The 26,030-nt window shown below is 40.0% G+C and overlaps 1 protein-coding gene across 2 annotated transcripts in view; it reads right to left on the reverse strand.

Moving 5' to 3' along the window:
- Positions 1–26,030, reverse strand: part of macrod2 (mono-ADP ribosylhydrolase 2) — a 416,544-nt gene that overhangs the window by 77,753 nt on the left and 312,761 nt on the right. For both annotated transcript variants that reach the window (XM_053333715.1, XM_053333714.1), the window contains exons 7-8: positions 25,877–25,907; positions 14,063–14,136 (exon numbers count right to left, since the gene is read on the reverse strand). In XM_053333715.1, coding sequence (XP_053189690.1) covers positions 14,063–14,136; positions 25,877–25,907 — 105 coding nt within the window. The remainder of the gene's footprint in view (positions 1–14,062; positions 14,137–25,876; positions 25,908–26,030) is intronic.

Consider the following 26,030-nt stretch of genomic DNA (forward strand, 5'->3'; position numbering starts at 1 on the left):
CCTTGATAGATGCTATTTGTTAGCTCCATTAAGAAATCATCTTCCTGCTAAACCCAAGCCATGAGCTGCCACTGAACACTCTGTCAGCAGCACATTTAGACAGTGGCACGTCTGAATTCTCAGTGATGATGTGACAGGCTGAATCTGGTTATGGTCCAAACCCTGGCTGGCTGATGAAGGGAGAGAGGATGAATGGGGTCTTATCAGGTCGTGTTGAGAGAACTCAAACGGCAAAAAAGCTCAAAGCCCTCCAGAGATCTCTCCCAATCTGTCTGTCAGATGAGGATGAAAAGTGCTTATGCCAAAGCTACACAGTGCTCATACTTTAATGTCATTCAGTTTGCCTTGACAGCGGCAGACACAAAGTGGGTAATTATTTTGCATTGTAGTTTTTTAAACGAGGCTTGTGTAAATTATATACAGAACAGTATCTTATACCAAGAGCCTGGCTCTGAGTGTTAGAGCCAAGCTGACAGCATATTTAATTATTATTACGCTTTGAACTGCAGCACAGGCTCCTTCCTGCTTCTGTTTCTCTGCCAGAAACCAAACCAAACTAAACTTCATACAGTATTTCATCATTTTCCATTAAAAAGACATTAGACCAGGGTGCTCATGAGCAACAGCACAGGTGGTGAGAGGTATATTCTCTATATTGACATCAGCAGCATTAACATGCTACATCGATAACTAGTGGTGTTACTGCATCAGCACACCAGCTTGACAATAGCTTTTTACCTGCTGACTGTGGGTATTGCAGACACTTTTAATGAATTAATAATTTCAATTCTCAGTATCAGGATGATATATCCAAGATAACTTATTATCCAATTTGGCTCAGTGGAGTTTATTATTTCAACTGCCTTTGTCTGTCACGATAAACCCACTTTATCTGAAGCTTGTTATTCTCTGCCTGCAGTGTAGTACAATCCTCTCTTCTACCAGGGCAACAATTTACAACAAAACAATAATCACAGAATATATCATTTTCGACCTTACTCCACCACTCTTGGTGGAGGAAAAATGTGAAATTTATATCCCCCCCCTCCCAAAAAAAACAAACCTCTTTATACTGTGGTTTTTCTGCATCATTAACAGTAGTTTGACAAATTGTTTTAATATATTCTTTAACATATACAAAAATAATGCTGTATAAACAATATGGATATGGCAATAATTACAAACAAGACAAGAATACATATAAAACAGTGTTTATAATAACTCCCCCTCCCCTCTAAGAAAAACAAAACAGTCTTTGTGGTAAATTACAAAATAATTACTGTTAGTGCTACAGATTAGTACTGAGTAATCAGAGGAGCAAAATTAAAAGGAAAGCTACACAACAGCTGGAATTTCAGTGTGTGTTTATGGTCAAAGAGGGGTGGCCATATTTTTTGAAAAATGTACCCACACAGTGTGTATTTAATCCTTTTTAATTTACTAAATAAAGAACATATTTGATCCAAGCTTCATGGGATGGAGGAAAGGATAACTTCCAACAAAGCTGCCTAGCCAATAAGGCCAAGAAGGCCATAAGGTCTGCTTTAATTTTTGGCAGGACCACTGTGTTTGGTATTACCCCAAAATAGTGCTATTATTGCAACTGGGTCCAAGGGCACCTGAAATACCCTTGGTAGCTTTTCAAAGATATTTGACCAATAGTTATCAAGAGAAGGAGCGAGACCAAAACATATGAATCAGTGATGCAGGTTGATAAATGTGTTTTGTTCAGGAAGTGTGGTTTATGATTTAACATTGGATTAGACCATGTTTGGCACATATTAATGAAGAATGGACCCAGAAAAGAACATCATCCCACAGATCATTGTTCATTTCTTCTCCTACATCCTGCTCCCATGATGTTGTGGCAGTTAACAATGATCAATTCCAAAGAAAAAGAATTCTCTCATATCTACATGCGATGATACCTTTTGATGTAGCAGGTGGTAATGAGAAAGCATCAGTGGAGGGGCTTACAGAGGGAAATTGGAAGCTTGTTTCCCAGACAAAGCTACAAACCTGCAGATATCTCCCCCAACCTCTTGTGTCTCAGTTGGTATACTTTACAGATTCTTGGATTCTTTTTATCCCAAATGAGCCCTAGGATAATCTTCAAGTTTTTTAAAAAAGGGGATTTTAGGATGAAGATAGGAATGCATTGAAATAGGAATGCACATTTTGGCACATTTAAGAGGTATGATTGACAGTTCTTATTATATTAAGTATAAGTCAAAAGTTTAGACACTTTCTCAATTAAGTGAATTGGAAGGTGTGTCCAAACTTTTGACTGATACTGTGTATAAAATTGTACACACTCAAACAACATTAAAGGCTTTCCCAATGCAATTAATAGGATACTTTCTAAAAAGACTTTTTCTTCACATGGATATGATTTTCTGATATTTAAAGGGCTTATTTCTTCTTTCTAACGCAACTGAGGAGATTTAATTTCACTTAAATTTCTTATTTTTGTGACATTTCATTTCGGAATATGAGACAGTAGGGTAAAAACATGGCATTGTGCCATCTTGAATTAATGGTTCCCAGTAACAAGACAATCAGTGTTCAATTTACAGCATGAACTTTCTGGATTTTTTACGAGTAAAGTCAAATATCTGGCATAAAACTCTGCTATGAAAGTGCTGAAAAATCCAACAGCCAGACAGATGTGAGATAATCAATAGAGTTCCCATCGGAGAAGGAATGTCTGCAGTATAACCTCATTCTTTGAGAAAATCGTGTCTGCTCAGTTTGAGGTTTGCCCTCTTCAGATGCGAAAGCAGAATTACTATGCATCAAAGGCAGAAAATCGTACCAGATTTGCCAGAATACTTTGGCTCTGTATCCTTCAGATTAGATTTGATGTCCATCAAAGCTTTTATGAAAAACTCTATCTGTGGTGTTCCCATTACAGAGTGTGAGAGTGCTTTTTATCCCATAACTGTGAACAAATCTAATCCGATGACTTCATGAAGGGGTTCATTTTCATTTTAGCACTCAGGAGAGACTGTTAACAGCCATTAAAAAATCGGCAAAATCTCATTGATTTGTTTTGCTTGAAGGAACAGGCTTGTACTGGATACCAGAATCAAAAATCATCAAAACACAGAAAAGGAATTGGAAAGGTGTATCAAAAGTGTGTATCTGTTTTGCAGTGGCTGCACGACATAGACTCTGATAAGCAGCCTAACAGCATGTTTTCGTGCACTTTATTCAATACCACTCGAATCCACTCCACTTTTTTCTCAGCCAAGAGGAAGTCTTAAAAGCAGAAGACAAGTAAAACGTCATAGCAATACTGCTTTAGCTGTGCTGGTTGAGCAGGGACAGATTTTGCTGTACTGTCAAAGTTCAGCACATAAATAGTAATTCAGTGCTCCAGGCGAGGAGAACACAGGAGCATGCTGGGGACCACTCCACAGGACGACAGCTTTTTAACGGCCTCCACTGAATAAAAAATAGGAAACAGAGAGAATACAGAGTGATAGGAAAAGGTTGGGCACATCAACTGCTCTTTCTAATATATTTGGGATAAGGAGGAGGAAACCTTTGTCAGCCCATTAAATGAGAAAGAGGAATTTAGTGAGATCGAAGAACCTTGAGCCCTGCACAGCAGTATGCCAGTAATGAGAAAGCAGGTGAGTGTACATTTATGTGAGCCTGTTTATTGATTTGAAATTGAAATACAGTTTATTACTCCATTAAAATATTTCACACTGTAAAATATATATGCTCAACAATAAATAAACTACATGGGTTTAGGTCAGTTTAGAAAAAAAATTGAGGGGAGCAGCTCTCCAATCTTGAATACAATACTGACATAGTGAAGCTCAAATTCGGTTAGGTTCACACTGATTAGTGCCCAGAGAGCGAAACCCGGCAATATGGAATCCACCAGTGCAAACAACTGAAATAAACAGCATTACAGAGGAGCAGAGAGGCAATATCAGAGATTGCCCTGAGAGAGTGTAATGGAAAAGGACTTGTTCTGTCACAGCCCCTCATGGTGATAGAATGCCACATGCTCCCTTCTGACAGTGTGATATTGGCTTGGCATGAGCTTGATGAATGTATCAGCCATAAGTCAGACAAACCCCTGCCCTTCCTGCAACAGCACCTTCTAACATGTTTATGCTGAGGTATAGACAGACATTGGATAGTGTAACAGGAATGGGACCATTGTATGAAAAAAGGTTTATGGAAAGCAGGCAGGCCAAGGTCCAACTCCATCTATTATTTCAAATGGAATGTTATTATTCTTTGAGTAGAGATGCATTGGGCGCTTGGCAATTAAGCATGAGCATTTGGCTGAGGTGACTTTGCAGCCCCCCCTTGAGAGAATGGACCATAACTTCCTGGTGCTTGGTTGTGGCAGAAGGTGAAGGGAGAGAAAGAAGGAAAGGCTGGGCGATGAGAGGATGAGGGGCGCCCTTTCCCCGGGCAGGTGATGACCCATTCCCGACCACCTGCCTTCTTGCCAGGGTCAAGCAATTAATGCTGCCCTCCTTTGATTACCTCAGACAGCCTGGGGATACAGCAGACCAGCAGATAGTGTTCGACTCCAGGAACATTGCACAAAGCAAAGAGGAGACAGCTCTGATGAAGGTTCAAGTTTGGGTCACATTGTTAACATACACAGCCGTTATAAACATCAGAAAAAGTAAGCTGCTTTGCTTAATTTTGCAGCATTTGCATAGTAATGTGGCATAAACACACTTGGTAGTCTCTAAGCCTGGTCACACCTGCCCACAGCTTTACTGTCCTCACCTCCCCTGTACATTTCATATTACAATTCACAGAAATGAAAGTGTCTCTTTTCTCAAATATCTTGATCTCCTCAGACAAGATATTAATCCTTAAGACTAAGAGAAAAGTGAGTAGAGGGGTTGTGCACGAAAGCATCTTTCTAATGGACAAATTCCAACCCTATAGCCTTCAGGAAGTGCCTCCTGTTGTGTCCATCATCCTTCTCCACCATGTAGTTGACCTCAGTGCCCAGGCTTATCTCTGAAGCCCTGTTGAGTTACAATGTACCACTCCTACTGTTCTGGCTGTGCCCCACAGAGACAAATGCCCTTGTCAATCAGCACTGCGAAGACCATTTATCAATGAAGTAAAAGGTAACAGTCAAACAATGACATAATTAAGGGACTTTGCTAGACAGAGGGGTGGCTGTGAGAGATTGTCCTGTTAATATCCTGCCATGATCAAACCAGGTAGTGACACACACACACTGACCCACAGCTTTAAACATCCCTCTTCCTGCAGCTCAAAAGAAAACTCTCATAGAAAAGACAAACTGCATGGGGGATTAGCTCTTCAGAACTCAGCATGACTTGAATGGAACCACAGTTTCAACCTTTAAAACAACTTTGAAGAGCATTTATACCCTTTTATGGTTCACTGGATCAATCGGGCGTCATTGGAAATATGAGCATCTTTCTCTCATCTTGGAGAGCTTTCAGAAATACTGCTGGTTTTTACAAATACTATGGGAAAGGTTAATAGAAAATTATGCAGTTCAGTGTAGACTCATAGATGGTATATTTAGTGAACGGTAAGATGACAAAGAGCACAATCAACAATGTTTGACCAATTCTGTAACACTGGGCAGTTTTGAATTTCATGCAGGAGTACAACCTATTGACTTGATGTGTGACATGACATATGCTAACATTAGACCCTTTATCAACCCCTCTAGCTGTGGCAGACCTTAATTCTGAATACAACCTTAGGCAAAAAAGTGCCCCGATCAAGTAATTTATGCTTAGAAATAAAACATTGACTTTCAAATGCACCACCGCCTGAAGCCAAGCTTTGAGGCTGATTTGATCCCCCTTTGAGATGGTGAGAGATACGACCCATTCCCCCTAATCACATGCCAGAGACTGTGCAATCACACAGCAACAGCTAAAGTAATCACTGTGGTGGTCCCCAACCCCCCCCCCAACCCCACTTCCCCCTTGAACCAAGCCTCAACCCCACAACATCAGTAGCACCGTGAAGTCTTGCTAATACTAACACTCACACTATTAATACTAATACTTCACACTGTAAGCAAGTTTGTAGACAGGGTGCTAATGATGACCAATAGTGATTAATGAAAGAGGATATCATTATGAATTTCAGAACAGGAAGGTCAAACCCTTTCTGGCTGTTCAGATATTGCCTTTTGTTATGTTACAGTATATTGTTCCACGTGTAGTTCATACACTGCATTAGTAATACTCAGCTTTATATTTGAAACATGTCTTGTTCGTAATCTTTCAGATAAATGGTTTAGAGAACTGGAAAACTGCGACTGTATCCAACCTCTCATCCATTTCGCAGATGCCAACCAGAGCTTTCTTTGTGCATGAAGAAACAGGAAAGCATTGACGTGTAATGACTGATGCAGCAAACTTTTTATCTAACAAGCTTGCTGACGACTGCTATGTCAGATATGTTTTCCTGGTCACTAAGCTGTAAATTTCATGGATTTCTGGTAATCTGTTGCTCATAGTGTGAATGAAAGGTAAAGCCTGTGACTTATCTGCCTATTAAGTTGTTGCCCTGCTAAATGCCAAAACATTTCCGATACTCCCACCTTGCAGAATGCATCACCCAAGATGAAATGTAACTTCCCTCCATGCTGAGATTTGCAGTCTGGAGTTAATTGTTTGTCTATCACAAAGAATACAAATAGCACATGATCAGTTCTTGTTTTTTAATGTCAGTATTTTATTTATAGCTCTTACATTTTAAGGTAACATTTGTTCCTTAAGATTGTGGGAGAGCTAATAATACATTTGATAAAGAATTCAATACAGAATTCAATAAGCAGCTCATTATAGTGCTGATGCTTACCAAGGTTATTTGTGTGTCCCAGACTTTATGGCTCAGCACAAGTGAGTGAGTGTAGTGGAGTGGTCATAATGTTTTTCATTCACTATCTGTTCCTGCAGGCCATAGATAGACTACATAATTAATGGCTGCGTTGAGCATTCTTGTGACAACACAGCAGAGGGTTTTTTTGTGTTGTTCGAACTTGTCTTAAAATGAGCTTCCTGGGTCACTTACTGTATTTACAGACCATACACTAAATGGTTTGAACACACACAAACACCCACCTCCACGGTAAAGGTCTCCATGCTTCAGCATGGGGTACTGCAGTGTAAAATTGTGTTCAAATAGAGTGAATGAGCTGGTTGGAGTTTGATGAGTCTCCCGTCCTCTTCTGAACCAATAGCTCGACCCGCTCTTGCTTTATCACGGTGTGCCAGCCTACCGCTATCTGTGCTACACTAAATCAATTAGCATGTCATTAAGATAGCTTGTTCCAGCACAGTAAGCATGGAGGTGGGACTACAGTATCTGTACGAATAGGGAGAGCTGAACTCAGAGGGCATCATATCTCAGTGTCCATGTGTTGGTGTGCAGTGGGCTGTATCTATTGGTAAGCTCAGTGCATGTGTACAACTAAACATCAAGGTCTTTCTCACCACTGTAAAAGTGTTTTACATAGTCCTCAACAAGTACCAGTGATCTGTATTACCTATACAGACAAATTATTCAGACCTCTAGTAACTCATATTGTAGTATTTGTTTTGTTGGTTCTGTAATCATCAATAACAGCCACAGCAATTACATTTACAACATTATTTGTTGTTATCACAAACAACTTTTCAATTATTTATCACTTTCCTAAGAGAGAGAGAGATGTAATCAATCGAACAAGCAACATTTCATGTATTCAATTCTTTATTGTTCCCACTCTGAATGGGTACCGAGCATGAACAGAAGAATCAATTCATTCTTTTCAGAACTGAAAATTCAAAGTCACCTTTCATCATAGAATAAGGTGATCATTCTGCAATTACCAGGAGTAAAGCAACACCTTGGTCTTTGGACAAGATAGAGAGATGACAGGCTTAATCCCCAGTCGTGCAGAGAGCATTACTCTCTGAAGGCAAGAGCTCAATCTAACTGTTTAGATAAACATTAAACATACTGTAGCATTTGCTGCTCATGATAAACTTTTCTTTATCTTTGACAGCACAAGCGCTTAATCAAAACTTCTTTGGCTCTGCAGATAATTTAAATTGCGTAAAGTTAAACATTTAAGAAATAACTTTCACCAGTGCCAATTCAGAAATTGGATCCATATCATCTTAAATCTATTTAAACACTGAAACTAGCAGTATTTAACTACACCAACCTGAGGTCAGGGGAATCAAAGAGCACACATCATATTATCCAGAGTGAGGCAGATAATAAAATCCTCAGATCATAAAAGCCATAAAATCCCCATTCTACTGCCTTTGGCCAAATGGCTGCCACTAATGTATTAGACTACATGACATGCATTAGCATTGGTGCCAGAAAAGTAATTCTCTGACAGAGAAAACTAATAAGGCATTCACACACTCTCTCTAAAGCATTTCTGTAGCCAAATCTGCAGGTGTCTGACAGAGTACTTGGAGAGAGAATAGTTCTCTCAGGTCAAACTGTACATCTCCATCCACACGAGACAGTACAGTATGTGGATGCAGAGTCGAGTGTTTAGTCATGCTCTAAGCTCCTGATCAGGCCATATCTCCCTTATGCTCTCAGTCACAGCAAACGATTCAAAGGGGCTAGACACTGACTTCAAAAGACCAGGGCTGGCTTTGAACACTATGCCAGTTGCACAAACCATCAGCGGCACATCAGCGTCCTTGAGGCATGCACGAAGCAAATTTGTGCCTCTCTCAGCTGCAGATGCAACACTTGGCAAAGTCTTTTCACTGGATACTAGACAATGAAAACAAGACGAAGGAGGCGATGCAGCAACAGAGAGTTGGAGTACGGCTTCACTTAGTGTTAACCTCTGTTCCAGCAACCTTCAGCTCTCAAAGTATTTTCCCAAAGAGGTTTTCTTTGATCGCTCTGAACGAAGATGTGTTGCTGGGGTTTTCTGCCCATATTTTAACTACACAGAGATCTATTGGATAGTGGAATTTAAACACCTGGTCATTTTATTGAAGTTGGAGCAACTAAAACACTACTGCCAATAAAGTACATCAGGGAAAGAAAGGAGCCTCTTTTCATCCATGCATTTAATACCAGTTACAGTTCAAATATGAATGTATATAAAGTATTTAAGTACAATACAAGTAAAGGGATTTCTCGATTTGTAAATCATGAGAGGTGAAATCACGAAGTATTTTAATTATAGATTATCATTATTAAATCATTTGAAACAACAAACCCAAACATTCCTACTTCTCAAATGTGAATCTTTTGTTTTTTGTTGTTTGAATTCCGATAACATGCACCAGATATTATGGTTTGTACAGATTTAAGTCCTTTGTTACCAGGCTTGATCCTTTAGCCCTCAGTACCAGTTTGAGTCTGAAATAAAATAAAAAATGTTTGTCCTTCAGAGCTGATGAAAAAGCAAGCCTGAAATTGATCTGTAATCCAGAGACTCAATATACATCTTTGGGCCCACTGCTATACAATATGCAGTATATGTTGGCCTCAGATTTGCTTGGTTACTTATCATTAATCCCAGCACATGTCAAAGCACACAGCTGAAAAAAGTATTTAAACGATTTTGTCTGACTGTGTAAGAGCATCTGACCAGAACTGCTGTATATAAGGACATGCTGGAACATAAGTGGGCTGTTCACATACATCTTTCGAGTCTGCTGAATATATTGTAGCTCCCAACTTCAATGAGTAGCTATCAAAACCTCATGAGAAATACTGCTGAATACTAACAATATATCACTTTTCCTTTGGTTAAAATGATACCACTTAGCACACCACTAACATATCACCTTGACATGCATTATCATGTTTAGGAAGACATATGTATGAAAATAAATATTCTAAATGCAAATACTAATGGAACAGAGGCTAACTTGAAAAAATGGTGGGACTCTGACTCTATTCTTTTTGTGTTCTCCGAGGCAATTCATCACCATTTTAACGGCTGTGTATAGATGATAAAGCAAGCAGAGGAAGCACATATGTAGTTTACTATGCTTAGCATGGCAGAGATACAGCTGGTCACAATACACAAAAATGTAATTCACATTTTCTAAAGGTGAAGTGAACAATATACCCATGATAACAGAAACCATCCATCTTATTCAGCTGAATGACAATGAATGCCTCAATGTTGTCACATTATAGCTCCATCTGCCAAAACCCAGACAGCCTCCTTAACTGATATCCATTGACACAGAAAAACACATTCATACAAAACATACTGTACACCATACTGTATTTATTCCTAATACCCACTTGACATTTGTCACAAATCACTGTTAAGTCTCCAGCACTGGCTTGAGATGGAATTTATTATCAGGAGTCTTAAATGACAAATGCAGCTAAGGTAAACAGATCATTCACAGAACAGGAAAAGGGGTGTAAACACCTGTTTTGGGAGCATCATGGGCACACTGGAGTACTTAATACTAAAGCCCAAACCAGAGTGATGGTGAAAGGTGAAATCTCTACACATCAATTTTGTCCTGAGCAGCACAGCGCAGCAGAGCTTATTACAGACTCCCAATCTGTCTCAAGTGTTCAGACTGTGTCAGTGATGCCGGGCTGCTGGGCCTTCGAAATGCTTCATTAAAAAGCTTGGCCATCCAGAGCACATCCGTGGCAGCCAAATAAAGTGCCAGACCACATTTTCCATCTGCAGATTAAACCTATGTAAACCTGAATTAAACCAAATTAGATCTGAAAATGAGAAATAAAACGAAGCCAGATGAGTGGAGGGCAGAGTGTGCAGTGAGCAGGGGGGAAAACTGCTCCGATACCATATGGAGAACGGGTTGTGTTGGGTTGACACTGCCTCTGTTTCTGCAAACCCTTATGCATTTTTGAAGAGATTAGAGCCTTCTGGTCTGTTGTTTATGAATACACACATATTCTATTTCATTTATTTGTGTGGAGGATACAGGGAAGCAGAGGCTGACCTCCCTTACGCTTTCATCTATTGTGATCTGAAGGATCATTCCTGCACTCAAGTCTCTGTAGATTAAAGGATCTGCTCTCCCTGGCCACAGTGAGGTTGTTTATTCTTCCTCAATAGAAGTCTAGGTGCTTTTAACAGTGAATTTCATGCTGACATTGGTGCCCTTTGTGTGCTGGTGAGTGCATCAGGGCTACAGTGTGCTGGCTCTGAAGATAAACTCACTGCTAATCAATCACGTAGTGTCCTCTTTTTAAAATTCTATCCTCTCTCCCTGTCTTACACATACACATTCACACTGTACTGTATGCACACAAAGTCCTCAGCTATTTGATGTGAGTGCCCTCAGACCTTAGACACTCTTCTCTGCACTTTTCAATCAGTGGACAATTACAGTCTGGCTGCTGTGTGTTTGTGACTACAACCTGCCAGAGTCACACATAACTCACTCAACACAGAAGAAGCAAACATACACAACACTATCATGTTAAGAGTTTGTGTGTCCATTGAGGAGGTTGCCTTGGGGGGCTGTAGCCTGCACTCTGCCACCCCAGTGTGTTAGATCCTCCGCCAGGCTATTGTGCTGAAATTCAGCCACAATAGCACTGTATCTTCCCAAAAGCAGAGCCCTTATCATGGCCCTGAAATGACTCGTCTCTACGGACGCCCACAACACTGGCTCCTCGGGCACAAGTGCACAGAGCTGGAGGCGAATGAGTGGGGCAATCTAGTCCTATTGTTCCATGTATGATAAACCGGCCTTCAGCCCTCTCATTCTCACTCTGTCTTTGGAGTCTGAAAAACTGTGTGCAATCTGTGATATGAACTACTGTAGCAATGCTGAACTTATGCAAGGCTTTTTATGGTAAAGCAAACAATATCTCCTCACTTTGAGATTGCCTGTGAAGCGAGGTTGAGAAAATGAAAAAAAAAGTATGTCCAAACACCTACAACCTTTTATTCTGAATGTCTTTATGGACTGTAAGCTCTAAGACCAGATGAGCAATTCTCTGCTCATAATTCAACACAGAGTCTAAAATACTAACACAGCTAACAGGAAGGGCATGGTGCAGCTCCATTCACTATGAAATGCTATGAGACATTTATTTGTATTCTGCTTGAATTCTTCATTTCTGTCTGGCAAAAACTAAAATGACATGACTCATAAAATAATATGTATCCTTTCTAAAAAGAAAAAAACTGTTTTGGGAAGCACCCTAAGTAACTAAGCACTAATTGGAGGGAAGACCTCCTGCATCAGAGCATGTTGTTTTGTGGTTTGATTGGAAGACTCTCCAATGTAAGGGAACACTGCTGTGCTTCTGGGTAAAATGTATCACTTTATTCTCTCTGATCTCGCTAAAAGCTTACTCACTCTAGTAGTTAGAGTTTAGAATCCACTGCTTGTGCTTGCAGAGCTTTGCCAAATAGCATTTAGGGAAGCCTTCACAGAAGTGTATTCCTCTTCCTGAATTGTAATCTTTTCTACTTGATCTATCTACACTAGAGAGAGCTATCAGCCAGTTCATCACAAAATCGTCTTTTTATGTGTGAGGGCGTACAGGTAGCAGGTAGCAATCCTGGATGTGGCATAACAACAACCACAAAAGTCAGCTTTACACATTAGGTTCTTATTTACAGTCAGCAATAAGCTACATAAAACCTTCTTTATGCCAGAGTGTTGATAGATTCCCCAAGAACATGTTACAGCAATGATGAGGCAGAGAATGAATGCCACAAACATAGCACATCAGCTGCAAAGTAATCCAGCAGCTCTGTATCATTTGGCTGCCTGTTCACAACATCCATAACACCAGCTGAGGGATGCTGTGGCACATCAAGCTGTGAGCTTTATAAAACACCTCAATCCACGGTGACAGATATAAACAGTGCCACAGTAAACAGAGATGACCCCTGGAGGTTACCATCAGTCACTGACTTAGAAACTGATAAATGTCCCGTATAGCCTGAAACAGCCTCTTGACAACTGGACAAAATTTGATCATGTTAATGAGAATCTATCAGTGTGATGAATATCTATTTTAATGCCTGTCATGCATGATAATGCTGCTAAGTAGTACCTAATTCATAATTACTTGTATTGAAGTTGGTATCGGCTTTAATTTGGTTTATCACAACAACTAGGGTAATCAGTCCTGACAAATTGTAAGACAAATAAAGGTATTGATACTGTAAAACACAGTATCATAACAGTATCTAGTAGTATATAATAGAATCTTATCAGCCTCAGAGTAGTACTTGATAATCAGTTCAAGGCCTTATAGAAATAAATGTAAAGTAGCACACTGCTGTTTGTTTTCCTCAGTGCCTAATAACGCAGTAGTAATGTTGGCTTCTCTGTGGTAAGGACCCTTACAACAGCATGCAGCTCAATCTTCAGTAAAAGTGGCTTTGAAATTAAAATGTCCACATGTATTTCAGTTTCCCACGGAGGAAGATGGATATACAGATTTATGCCTCTTTGTGATAGTCATTCCAAATAATTATTATTTTGCTACTCACCTAATAACTGAAATAGAAGATGATCGTCTGTTTGTCAGATTATGCAGTTCCCCATGCTTTTCATTGAAGATGACTGTGTTTATGTATGTTTTCCACCAAATAAATTGTAGTGGTGAGATACATCAGTAAGCATGAATGACTGGGCATTTTACAGACTATTTGAGCCTTCACTCTAAGGAAGGCATAATTATAATTGATCTAATACAAAAACCAATTTCAGATTATTTCATCTGATGTGTTTATTTTCTTCTGGGTTTAATAGCTCTCCTCAGCATAGACCAATTAAATAGTAAACAGACCATTTAAGGCCTGATTAGTCTCAGACTGCCTTTTAATTTGATATGCATGCAGACCACAAACTAAATGGTTGATCAAGTGATGCAGGTGGATGAGATGTCTGTCTGATGTGGAGATGCATGAGAATTAGTGTTCTGTGTTTCTGCAGTGCTCCAATCATCTCCACTCACAAATCAACCAAAAGCAAAAACAAAAAAAGCATGAAAAAAAGATAGTGCTTCCAGAAATGGATAAGTGGTTTAAGATTGACAACTATTTGTTTTGAACATGCATTACCCAGGCACGTCCTACCTTATCAGGATTCTCTTCGATCCAGTTCTTTACTGTGTTCAGAGCGATGTCAGCTGCAGGCTCATTGGGAAAACCTAGGAAAAAAGAAACAAACTGTCAATACCAGTTGTATCCAACATGCAGATGCAAGAAGGAGACAAAAACCAAAAGGTGAACAGACAGACAAACCGATATCACCACAGATAAATGTATTTCTCCTAAATCAATGGAAAGCACTATAAAATGCTTCTGGTAGATGAGACCAGAAAACACATACACATGCAAACATATTTCCTGGGTTACAAAGTGTAGATACTAGCTTCATACACATTACAAGACATTTCAGATACAGTGTATAATATAGATCTTCACACCCTCACTTATTATCACCTTAGGTATAAAAGATGAATGCTGTTTTACCTTAATGGAGAAAATTACACTTAGATGTGTGACCATTCATACTGGCCTATTTTATCGGGTGAACATGATGTAAAGCTTACAGTGTTGCTAAGAAGCAGTGTGGTTAAGTACCTTATTAATCACAACAGTTGTGCCAGCTCAGAAACCTTAACACTGCATTAAGAGAATGTATCGGTCGATTGCAAACACACAGATCACGATTAGATTAATTTTTAATAAGGACGACTAAGTGAAGACTCTGTTGGATGTGAGATCATTTGCTACCACTGGAGAGAACTTCCCAAGACCCAACACTTAGAGTGAGCTATTGACTATAAAAGCCCTTGAGCCAGCCTTGCTACAACTTGAGAGTATATATGCCATTACCAAAAGTGCTTACAATCTGCTACTCTGTTGCACAGTTGTGTTTTGGTTGTCTTCATTTCAAAGTAATTATCATTGACAAAACTTGACTGAAATATTTTACTCACAAGGCTTTGCATGAATCCTAAAAGGTAGGCTGCTGTTCTTTGCAGATACAACCTTAATTCTGTATACCATATACAAAGTTTAGACACATATGGTCCCCTTTTTTCCACTACTGAGTGATCCACTCCAGGAATGAAATCTACACCTCCTCCCATATTGTAACCTGTGACTTGCATAAGGGACCACAAGCAGTCACTATCTTACTGTAACGACAGGGGTCAAGACCTCAATTTCAACCCACATCAACTGATACAAGGGCCATGCCACAGTTGTAACCTGTTGGTTATTGCACGGGTCACATTCTCAAATATTTTTCTTTTCCTGGGTCAATGCCACAACTATAACATTCTCTGACCTAAGAAACAGGCTTACAAGTACTGCAACGACCTTTCCCCCTTCAAGCGGATGTAAAGAAAAAATGAAAAGCCAGAGAGATCTAACCTTACATTTCCTGAATTCTTTCATCTCGCACTTAGACTGCTTGCTGTCAAGCCTCTGAATAACTATTCTATAACTGCTCTAAATCAACTGCCTTGACAGTCAAGATATACTGTATACTTCATTTCCACCACTCTCACACATCTGACTACTGTTGATGTCTCTCTCTTTCTGTTTTTCTTCCACTCCCCCTCCTCTGCCTGACAGAAGTGGCTGAGTTACAATGAGGAGTAGAGATGGGCTGAAGTGCTGCTGAGCCCTAGCTGAGCTCCTCTATGAGCCCTGGGTGGAGCAGGATGTGAGCTGCATACAAGCTAACAGTGACAGCCAGCCTACACTATGGCTGTGTTAGGCAGTGTCTGCAGACAGTGCGTGGCCCGTTCAGAGCTCCTGCCCTTCAAAAGATGCCCCAAGAGATGTGTGCTCAGAACCTAATCCAGCATGCCAAATCAGTTTGCAGGTCACCTGACTCCTCTTGTCTCCCAAACACACTTAACCTTTCCAGCGATATTACTTTGTCTGGTGATGCTTCCACTTTGAAATCCTTTTCCACACATATGCAGGTGTACTGACACTCCAACTCACACGTCAAGTAACATAGTCAAGCAGATGTTGTGGTGTGTGGAAGACAAGAAAGCTGAGAAAAATAGATCCATGGAGATAGGACCAGCTGTTTCAGAAGAGCACACACAAACGGTACTACTGAGGTGTCAGCGAAGTAGGCAAACAAGTGAAATAAGTGAGAAAATTATTATTTAAGGAGTAAAGGCCTGTGTTTGTGCTGTCTTGATGCCAGCTTAAGAGAGATAAAAGTGAGGCTTGAGATACATTAGGTTAGAGATGAAAAGGAGAAAGAGGTGAAAAGAGGTGAGCCACAAAACTAGTGAAAAAGATAGCAGGAGAGTAGAGGGATAGATGTAAACATCCGGGGGAAATGAGATGACAAAAGGAGTGTGTTAGAGAGTTAGATGGAAAGCTGAAAAAAGAGGTCAGTGCAGCTGGGGACAGCATGCCAGGAGAACTCTGCTCGGCAGCAACATCAACAGCTCAAGGTCAACAGCTGCAGTTCAAGTGCATCTGCAACTCTCTCTCATCATTTGTCTCCTTCTAAATATCCACTACCTTTATCTCTCCTCACCTGGCTTCTCTGTCTCTATAAGCCTGGCCAAGTATGTTTAAAATGATACAATACAATACCCATAATCATCGCTTCTCATCACCTCTCTTCGAAGAGTCACAGCACTGTTGGTAGTACAGTTGACATAGTCCACTTACAGGTGTTTTAAAAAACCATTTTCAGAAAAAGATTGATTGAGCTGACTCTTTTTATATGCTCAAGTACACACACAATAAAAAAGTTCAGTGCTTTACTTTTACATCTTCTCTCATTCTCCCTCACCTCCCTCTCATTCTCTTTTGCTCCATTTGCTGTGTGGAGGGCTCAGTGAAAGCTAATCTGTCAGGAGGTGGAGAGCTAGCGTCAGGCACAGTGATGGTGGGCCCTCCAGGGTCCCTGCATTGCTTGGCTCGGCTCTGTCCTATGCAGGGAATATGGTCGGCTCAGGGAGATTTGTCTTAGTGAGGCACACTGATGGGATATGTGCAGCGCACCGCCACTGATGAGGACTCAGGTGGTGCAATGTTATTTCTGCTGAAGGCTCCTCTACTTCATCACCAAGCAGAGCACAGCATTCAGAAAGAGGGGAGAAGGTGGGTGGGGGAGAGGGGCTATGGCACATGCCATGTGAGCAAAGGGTTACGGTGGCACAATGCGCTTACGTAACGTTTGCATAGTACATCCAGTGATGAGGACTGCAATAGTAGTTATGGGTTCAGTGACCACAATGAATTTGGACCGTAACCACAAAGTATAAAGTTAGATAATCACAATCTGACATGACTAATTTTAGGCAACAATTAAATGCAGGATCAAATTATATTAGAAAGAAGAGTTGGTTTAATTTCCTTTTAAATGAAAGGTACGTTTTCATCCATGTCTCCATGTCAGCCTAGTGAGTTATGCCAAGGGGAATATTCATCTTAAAACAGAATTCACATATTTTATTCCTATGATCTCGGGCATGTAGGACCTTTGTTAATATGAAGAAAAAGAGAGCCCACTCTAATCTCTGATGCAACCAAGAGACAGAGTCTCTGGCCCCTCTCTTAGGCATATGTAAAACACCTTTATAAACACTTGCACAGGACCCTGGATGACTTTTAAGAAATATGGCTTTATGTTTATTTATATATATATATTTATATATATAAGCCAGAGAGAAAAGAGAAAAGCCACTGCTTTGGATGTTGGAGCTCAAAAATACATTCAGTTCATAATCAAACAGCTTCCACTTTACATCACAGACAATCCTATCTTGAACTGTGACACTTGGTAAAGAAGTTCATTTTCAAAAATATCCACTGAACAAGAGCATAGGAAAAATAATATAAATGTGCAGTTTGCCTTAGGGGGAAACTCTTACTTTAAGAACAAGCAAGCTCGTTGCTCTCTCTTTTGCCAGCATGGCAACTCCTTCATATCCTAAATTCACTGAGTTAACTTTCACAACAAACTTGTTTAGCTAAGGTGTTTTTCTCCAGTGAGAAGGAGTGAGAAGTAGCTGATAAAGTGAGGGGAGGTAAATCAACAAGTTGAATACATGTCTGTGGTATGATACATTCCCATTCTTTGTTTGCAAATATATATGCTATATTCACATACTGCACACCACACCAGATTTGTTTTTCCTGAGTGGGCTTATATTGCGAGGAGGATACCACGACCTACTGCTATTTTAGTCCTTTATAATAACTAGTATTTTTTCTTTCTTTGGAGAACTTACTGATTTTTGTGGGAGTATGTTGTTTTGGTTTTGATAAACATAAGCTGGCTGAATTCTACAAAAACACAAAGTACATCTTTTCTCCCCTTGAGGCAGGGATTGTATTATTAGTCTCACATCAATCTCTTCAATTGTAGTTGGTCAAGTTCATGTCTCAGCACTTGTCATTCATTTTGATGAGCTGTCTACCTTGAAGCAGCATATAGCCTAAGGCCTACGGTATCCGTAAATTCACCAAAGGTATTAAAAAGGCAAACAGTAAACATGGGAAATCTACAATAGGAAAGCTACAACAAAAAAATCCCACAAAATGCTGATTTCATCCGATTTTGAAAGTTCTTTACAAAACACACTGCTTGCTAAATACATACTGCTTTTTACAACTGTTGCTACTAAACATCTTTAAAAAAAATATTAAAAATGTGGCATATTTAACTTTTTAATAACTGTGACATGTTGACCGTTGTCTCTGAGGACCCTTGTTACAACACACAAGTACATCATTATTGTACTTTATAATACAAAGTGAATTAGTTGATTGTAGCTTGGGCAGCAAAGGGAAATCATTAAGCGCAGTACAGTTGAGGGCTGCTCTAGTTGAGGGCAGCAGTGCTGTGTATTCATCTGGAAAGGGAGAAGGGGAAGGGCTGTCACCCCATCAGGGCCCAGAGGAGAGGTGAGGTGACCCGGGGTGGAGGACAGAGTAGCGCCCCAGGACTCTAGACGCCAAAGCGTGGGTGTCAAATGGCCCGGAGCTCCTCTCTATACTAACACTGGGACATGGCAGGGCTGTGACCATGACCGACTTTGCAGCCCACAGAAGGAGACAGAGACAAAGAGGGATGGGAGGGTGCTATGTGAGGAAGACAGGCAGAAAAAGAGGTAGGAAGAAAGAGAGCAGCCTTTGTGGCACAACAGATGATGACCTTCCTTGGAAACATTCAATATAGGTGATGCCATGCTTTGTCCTACATGCTAAAATTAACACCTGGTATTTCACTTGTTTAAAAAACATTCTGAACACTGATACGGAAAGGTTTAATGCTCAACCAAGTTTTTCAAAGTCCTAAATATATTGTCCTGTGGGTGGGAAGTATTTTTACATTTGGCTTATCATCCATGAAAATGGTAGAGCAAGGCTAGTGTTGAGTACAATGCACACTGTGTGACTCAGTAAATGGGCTACGAAGCTCCTGTTTCCTCTGAGCACACACTCTGCTACCCACTGATATAGCATGTTGCTCCTATGTACCTTGAAATTCCCAACCCAGCTGGGCTAAGCTCCCTGTAGTAAAGCCTGGGTTTTAAGAGAAGGGGGGACTTGCCCGGGCCATCCCTGGCAAGCTAGCAGCAAGCCATCACTTTCGACAGATAAGGTACCGTGAATGTCTCCAACCTTCCTAATCCTAGACAGGGATGAGGAGAGCCAGAGCATGATGCCGGCTAGAGGAAAAAAATCTTAGCTGCTTGACACCTTTGATCTGGACAGTACAGTAGAATGGCAGCGTGGACATACCAGTAGAGCTTGGGTGGATTACATCCGCATATCTTCCACAGCCACCAGTCAGTGCTGAAACTACTCTGTCAACAATCCTCAGATCCGTCACAGAGACAGATGAGCCAAAGGTGGAGGGTGAGCAGTAAACAGGGAGATATTTGTCCTAAGACGAGCAGAGGTACAGCTGTGTTGAGAGCCTCTGATTGTTTTGATAGGGTTATAAATGCATGTGTGCCATGGCATCTGTCAGGTAAATAGTAGACTTAATGTTCATGTCCTTGCTTTTGCATCGTGCCAGTGAGTCCTCTGCTTAGCACTAAGATTGATTTTAGCAGACGCCCCTAAACTGTACAGCTCATTACAAGGCTGTTGGAAAGTGCTCCTTCAGCACCAACTGATGTGATCTCCACAAGGCTAAATTATCCACAATGCATCTTGAAATGGGATTTTTATGTATGTGGCTTTGCTTGAACAAGTATCCCTGATTGTGTGTGTGAGCATGCTCATGTGTCTATGTGTAGGAAAGACTTATGAGGGAGAAAAAAAGGACTACTAGAGACAAAAGGATGTATGAGAGGAAAAAGGAAAACGGAAGGGAAAAAAAAATAAAAAAAGAGCAAATGACCTCTCTAAGTCTGGGTAGTTGGACTCTTGGCACTGATCTTGTGAGACATTGAGAGGTGTCTCTTCCTTGGAAGGAATAATCCATTTAAACCTGGGTCGCATGGCTGTGATTGATGTGCAAACAGGAGCAGCACTTAATAACCTCTATCATGCTGGGTGACCCTGTGGCCCACGGTGGGCACCAGTTTGTTTATGGGTGGTACCTCCGACACACTATCCGTGCAGAAATTCTGTTGTGGCTAATGGGCCGGACTGAGGGATTGGACTGTCAGCGCAGTGTGAGCCCTCATTTTTCTTTCCAAGCGTCGAAGGTACCCCCTGCGCACCCCTGCTACACCCAACCTCCCTGTTCTGCCATCATCTGTCAATGGTGACTGAGTCTCCTGGAATATGGAGGCGTGAGAGGGAGTGTCAATTAGCATTAACTTTCCTGACAAATCTGTTTTTCTCACTACAAAGCCCTCGGATAACTTGTTCCTGATTCCTCTTTGTCACAATGTTGGGAGCACAGGATTTGTTTTCCTCCTACAATTTGAGTGTGGAAATGGGTCAAGCACATGTGCATTAGTATAGTACCTGGGTGCACGGCCATGAAAACACACATATAAAACTATGGCTATATCTATGTATTCTACAGAGGCTGAGGCAGATAGAGAGACACACACAGAAAGACAGAGGGCGAAAGAGAGAGATCGGAAAGATGTGCCTTTCAAACTAAAAAGCTTTTGTTTACATTGCTGAAATGGGAGTTGACCTTAAAGGTTATCTTAAATGTACAAAAAATGTCAAAAGGCCTGACAAGAGAGCAGGGCCGCTTTCAGAATATGGCAGTTCTCAGGGGGCACAGGGAGGAGTGATAGAGAATAACATCACAGCACCGTTCTATACTGTACTTCCTTTGAAAATCCCTCCTCTATTTGCCCTCTGCTATGTGAAGATCTTCAGTCTTAATCAGCTGTATTGTTCTGTGGAGATGCAGTTATGGGAAGCGCTAAGCTGTTTATTTATTGAACAGGGTTTAATTCCTCCCCTCTGCTGCATGCTTGGCTCTGCACAGCCTATCCCTTTGATGTAAGGGGCTGCTGGTAGAGTGGTATGACGGACTCCCACCGGCAATGCAGCACACAGCACCACAGTGAACAGCAGTAAGCAGTGCCCTCGTCAGCAGCGTGCAGTACAGTGACCCCCATCCTTCATGCATGCATTTGGGCTGCCTTTGTTAAGTATCTTTACAACTGGGCTACTTTACTCCACAATGTCAGATAACCGTTTTGAAAATGGACCATTATGTAAAATTTATAAATTGAATTTTTTAATTATGGCCTGCAAAAGTGTTATGACTGTCATACTCAAATTTATTTTTATGTTTTAAAATAGACTCTACTGGTATTTCGTGCTGTGCGTCATTTGAGTTAATTTACTGAAGATTTGGAACAGTCTTTAAGGCACTAATGAGTCAGACACTAACGAGTCAGGCACTACACACATAGGACACCAAAGAGTTTACTGGGAATTTGTAGGTGTTTTATTTTATTTTAATTATGAGCACATAATTACTTTAGGGCTCCATCAAACTTTTGTGCTGGGAAAATGAGAGAAAATGCATGTTTTGATTATTACAGTACATGTGCTGCAGGAATTTCCTATGCAAGAGAGAGATCCAGCTTATCATTAGCACTTCAGTAATCTCCATCTTAAGATGTGTGTATAGACAGGTGGCAGAAAACAAGATGCTATTGCAGAGAGAGATGATGAGAGGAGATGATGAGGAGTTGTTGTGCAGTAAACTGTGTGAATCACAGAAGTGACGGGTGGAAAATGTTCAATATCCCGAGAGGGAAGTTTTCTATCTAGCAAAGAGTGCATAATTATAAACAACTAGTGATTTATAAGTGCAAAGTCTCTCTTGAGTGCACACACTGGGCTTCACTAATAACTGTATGAAATGCTGTATGTGAAGATGCTTCTCTCTGGTACTCAAGGTTGACTGTGCTCACTGGGCCACTGCCTATGGACCTACAGCTATATGGTTTTCAAATGCTGTTGAAAAAAATAATTTACATTTAGATATTGTTATTAACTATTATGTAACTTTCCTTTTTGTGGGAAGAAGAGTGCATGACAACATTTTAATTGCCACTGATTTTTTTTTTAACTGTTTGCAGGTTTGGTTTCAGGTTGGGCTGTGATTAGCTAATCACATTACAGAAAGCTCCATTTTATGCATGATAGTACTAAATGAAAATTATTAATGGTTGATGTCTCACTTGTAATTGTAAACTTGAAATTCAGCTGGGGATGTCTGTGTTTACAGTTAAAGAGCCCAGCATCATTTTATTTTAAATGTACTACTTTTAGATAAACTGTAATCTGTCAGAGGTTGTTGCAATAACCCAATAACAATAATTAGTACAAGTTAAGGCTGGGGGGGCTCTTACTCCACTTGTTAATAAACCTGACTTTGTGCCAGGTGTCTTAGATTCAGGTTTCAAACATTAGAATTTTGGAAGGGTATCTCTTTTCCTTCAGGGACCTCGTTCACCGTTAACTAGACAGAAAAATGATGTATCGAGAAATTACCTCTTTTGTTATTTCAGCTAAGGGATCACAATAAGCAGAAAGTGTTCATATGATGTACCCCAGAGAAAAGTGTTTAATGTCCTCATATTCTGTGTAAGAAAACCTTTTTTTCAGTGGATTTCCTGTAAGGCTTCCAAGATCTCTGGTTGGAATATGATAATAATGGAGCTGGATCTCCTGACTTCTCTAGTACACTCCAAGACAGCTAACCTCATCAAAATGTGGACACCTTTTCGTGAATATGTGAATGTGAATATATCTGCCATCTTATCTAGAGTGTTCATATGAAGCATATGAGATAAGGTTCGATGTTGTGATAGCTCACTCGAAATGATGTGCAATATTTTACACGTGTGCCTTTTTTTCCCTTTTTTTTCTTTTTTGTTCCTTTCTTTTTTCTTTCTTTTCTTTGTCTGTGCTAAGCTGTACTGGGTAATGTACATTTTTAGATTTTTGTTCTCTGCCTTTATGATAATGGAAGATTCAATGAAACATATTTAAAACAACAGCTCAGCATCAAGTCTTAGTGGCAGATAATTTAAAGAACTGCGGCTGTGCTCATTTACACCACCAGTGTTAGAAAAAAAACCCTGCTAAATTGAAAACATGCAGTGATGCAAAATTATTTTGCAGCCATGACAGTAATTTGCAGTAGGTGTAGTAAATTAACCCCAAGGTATTATAGTTTTTAAAAGGTTGGCAACTCTATTTAGAACAAAGCCTCAACACCATTACACAGGCAGGATATCACAGAATATGATGTCTGAGGTGAACCTCATTATCAAGGATATACAGCACCAAAAATATAGCTCAGAAAGCTACACTGAGCAGTTCAAACAAAAGAAATGTCTAAAATTATATGAATTGTCAAGCATCTGAACAGAGAGCAAGGAATACCTTTTGGCTTCAGAACAGCTCCAGTACTTGTTGGGTTTGTGTCCAGACATATTTTAGAGATAGATTACATCTTTTTTCGTGAAGGAAAGCCTCTTTCAGTGATGATGGAGATATACACCTCATAAAGATTTAATGTTTAGTTCTGTTGACTGGGGAGGCCATGGAAGCATTACGAGTTCACATTAGTGTTTAAGAAACCACTTCTGAATTAGTTTTACATCGTACACTGGGACATTATCATCTTTATACATGTGCTGTGTTTGTGGGAGCAGTATTTGCACCATAGAGAGCGCCTGATCTTTATTTCCTTGGCTTTCATATGATCATAGAGAGTGATCCGAGCACCTAACAACTCTCACGAGATGATTGCCCAAACAATTACAGGTCCCTGATCATATTTAACAGTTTACGACTTACACTGGCTTTTATTTAAACAGTGTGAATAACACTGTAGTGTACAGAATTGCTTTCTTGGTCATATGAAATTATTCTTAAGATTACCAGAGTTATATTTGATATTATGAGACCACATTGCTGCTGATTTGTTTTTAGTGACAGCTATAGTGTTGCACAGTATACCGATACTAGAAAGATATTGCAATACCCTGCCGTTAAAAACAGTACTATACCCCATCTCCTATAAGTAGCATAATGTGCAACAGCAGGGCAATGAGTGTTTGCAGCGCTCCGCTTCTACTCCCTGCAGGCACAGTTGACATAGCAGACACTTGGAGCGAAATATGGCATTATTTGTAATTATTTATCAGTGCGTAGGTTGTGTGCATAGCGAGTGTGTGGTCCACAGAGAAAGAGATAGATAGATAGAGAGAGAGAGAGTGAGAAAGCATGTACAGTATGTGACATAGAGTCTGCAGCGGCTAGAGCAGAGCATGAATTTAGCAGTATAGCTGTGAAAGTAGCAGTGCAGTATGTGTTTGTCAGTGAATAAATGCTACAAGTCATCAAGACCCAAGTAGTTCCTGTGTCATGCTTATCACCTGCTGATTAAAGTGAAGGGGGGTTAGCCCTAAAACTAGCCATAATGGTTAAGCCTAACCTGACCAGGCTCGCTAAAGGTTGACTGACCTTTAAGGTGGACCAGCTGTTCTCATTTTAGTGACAATCTCAGCTGCTCCACCAGTGCAAATAGATTGACAGTGGCCAGTAGGAACATTTTAACATATTGCCCAACCATAATAGGTGTAGCAACTCAGCAGCTGTGACAAATTTAAAATAATGACAGTTTTAATTTATGTATTTGATTTTTTTTTAAATTTAGACAGTAACCACATATTAACAATTTTTTTAGGTAATAAAAAACAAATAATTTTAAGTTCCATGTTCTGTCATCTAAAATATAATTCCATTACTTTTCTTGATATTCTAGTTTTCACAGAGGTATCATTTCAGTATCACTATCAAGATATCAAAGTCATAATTTTGGTATTGTGACAACACAAGTGACAACCAAGATAAATGTGTTTGCTAATTAACACTTGCTTATTTGGACCTGCTATGATTATTAGAGCTTGTGCGCAAATTCAAAGGAGAACAAATACTGTGTAGTATGTAAGAATAGTGAAGAAATAATTATTAGTTCTCAACAGAGGCAATTTAAAACATTTCATAAAATTCAGTAGTTTCACCAAATCTAACATCTTCTGCCATTATAGCTTCAAAGACTGTGCATATCAACAAGTTTGGCATGTATTCAATGTGACTTTGTTTAATGAGCACACTAGCTCTTTGCCAGCGATGCTTTGCTGCATATCAGGCCTCTTCCCACCAGGGAGCACAAACATTGTTCATGATCTCCATTTTGTTCACCTTATAGTAGGTTGTGTCTTTGTGCAACATGGTATAAGGTGAACTTGTTGGTACAGTATACTTGAACATTCTGTTTTCTCCTTCAAAGATATATATTGAATTACTTTATGTTGTGTTCTCTTTGCAACATGAGGCATGTAGACTGGACCGTGGTAATGTGTACAGGTTGTTATGGTAAAACATGTATCTAAGGTACAAAATCCAAAGTCAATTAAACAACACAGGAGAGATTAGGCTTACCGTAGATTCCTGTGGATATGCATGGGAAGGCCTGTTGAAAAAAAAAGAGAAAAGAGAAATAACAGTCAAAGCATGCTCACACAGACTGAGAAATTAGACAAAACCACTGTAGCATTTATCAGTCCCATTGAGCACTAAACAAACAACGACTGAG

This window comes from Scomber japonicus, chromosome 14 (assembly GCF_027409825.1).
Source record: "Scomber japonicus isolate fScoJap1 chromosome 14, fScoJap1.pri, whole genome shotgun sequence".
Lineage (NCBI taxonomy): Eukaryota > Metazoa > Chordata > Actinopteri > Scombriformes > Scombridae > Scomber > Scomber japonicus.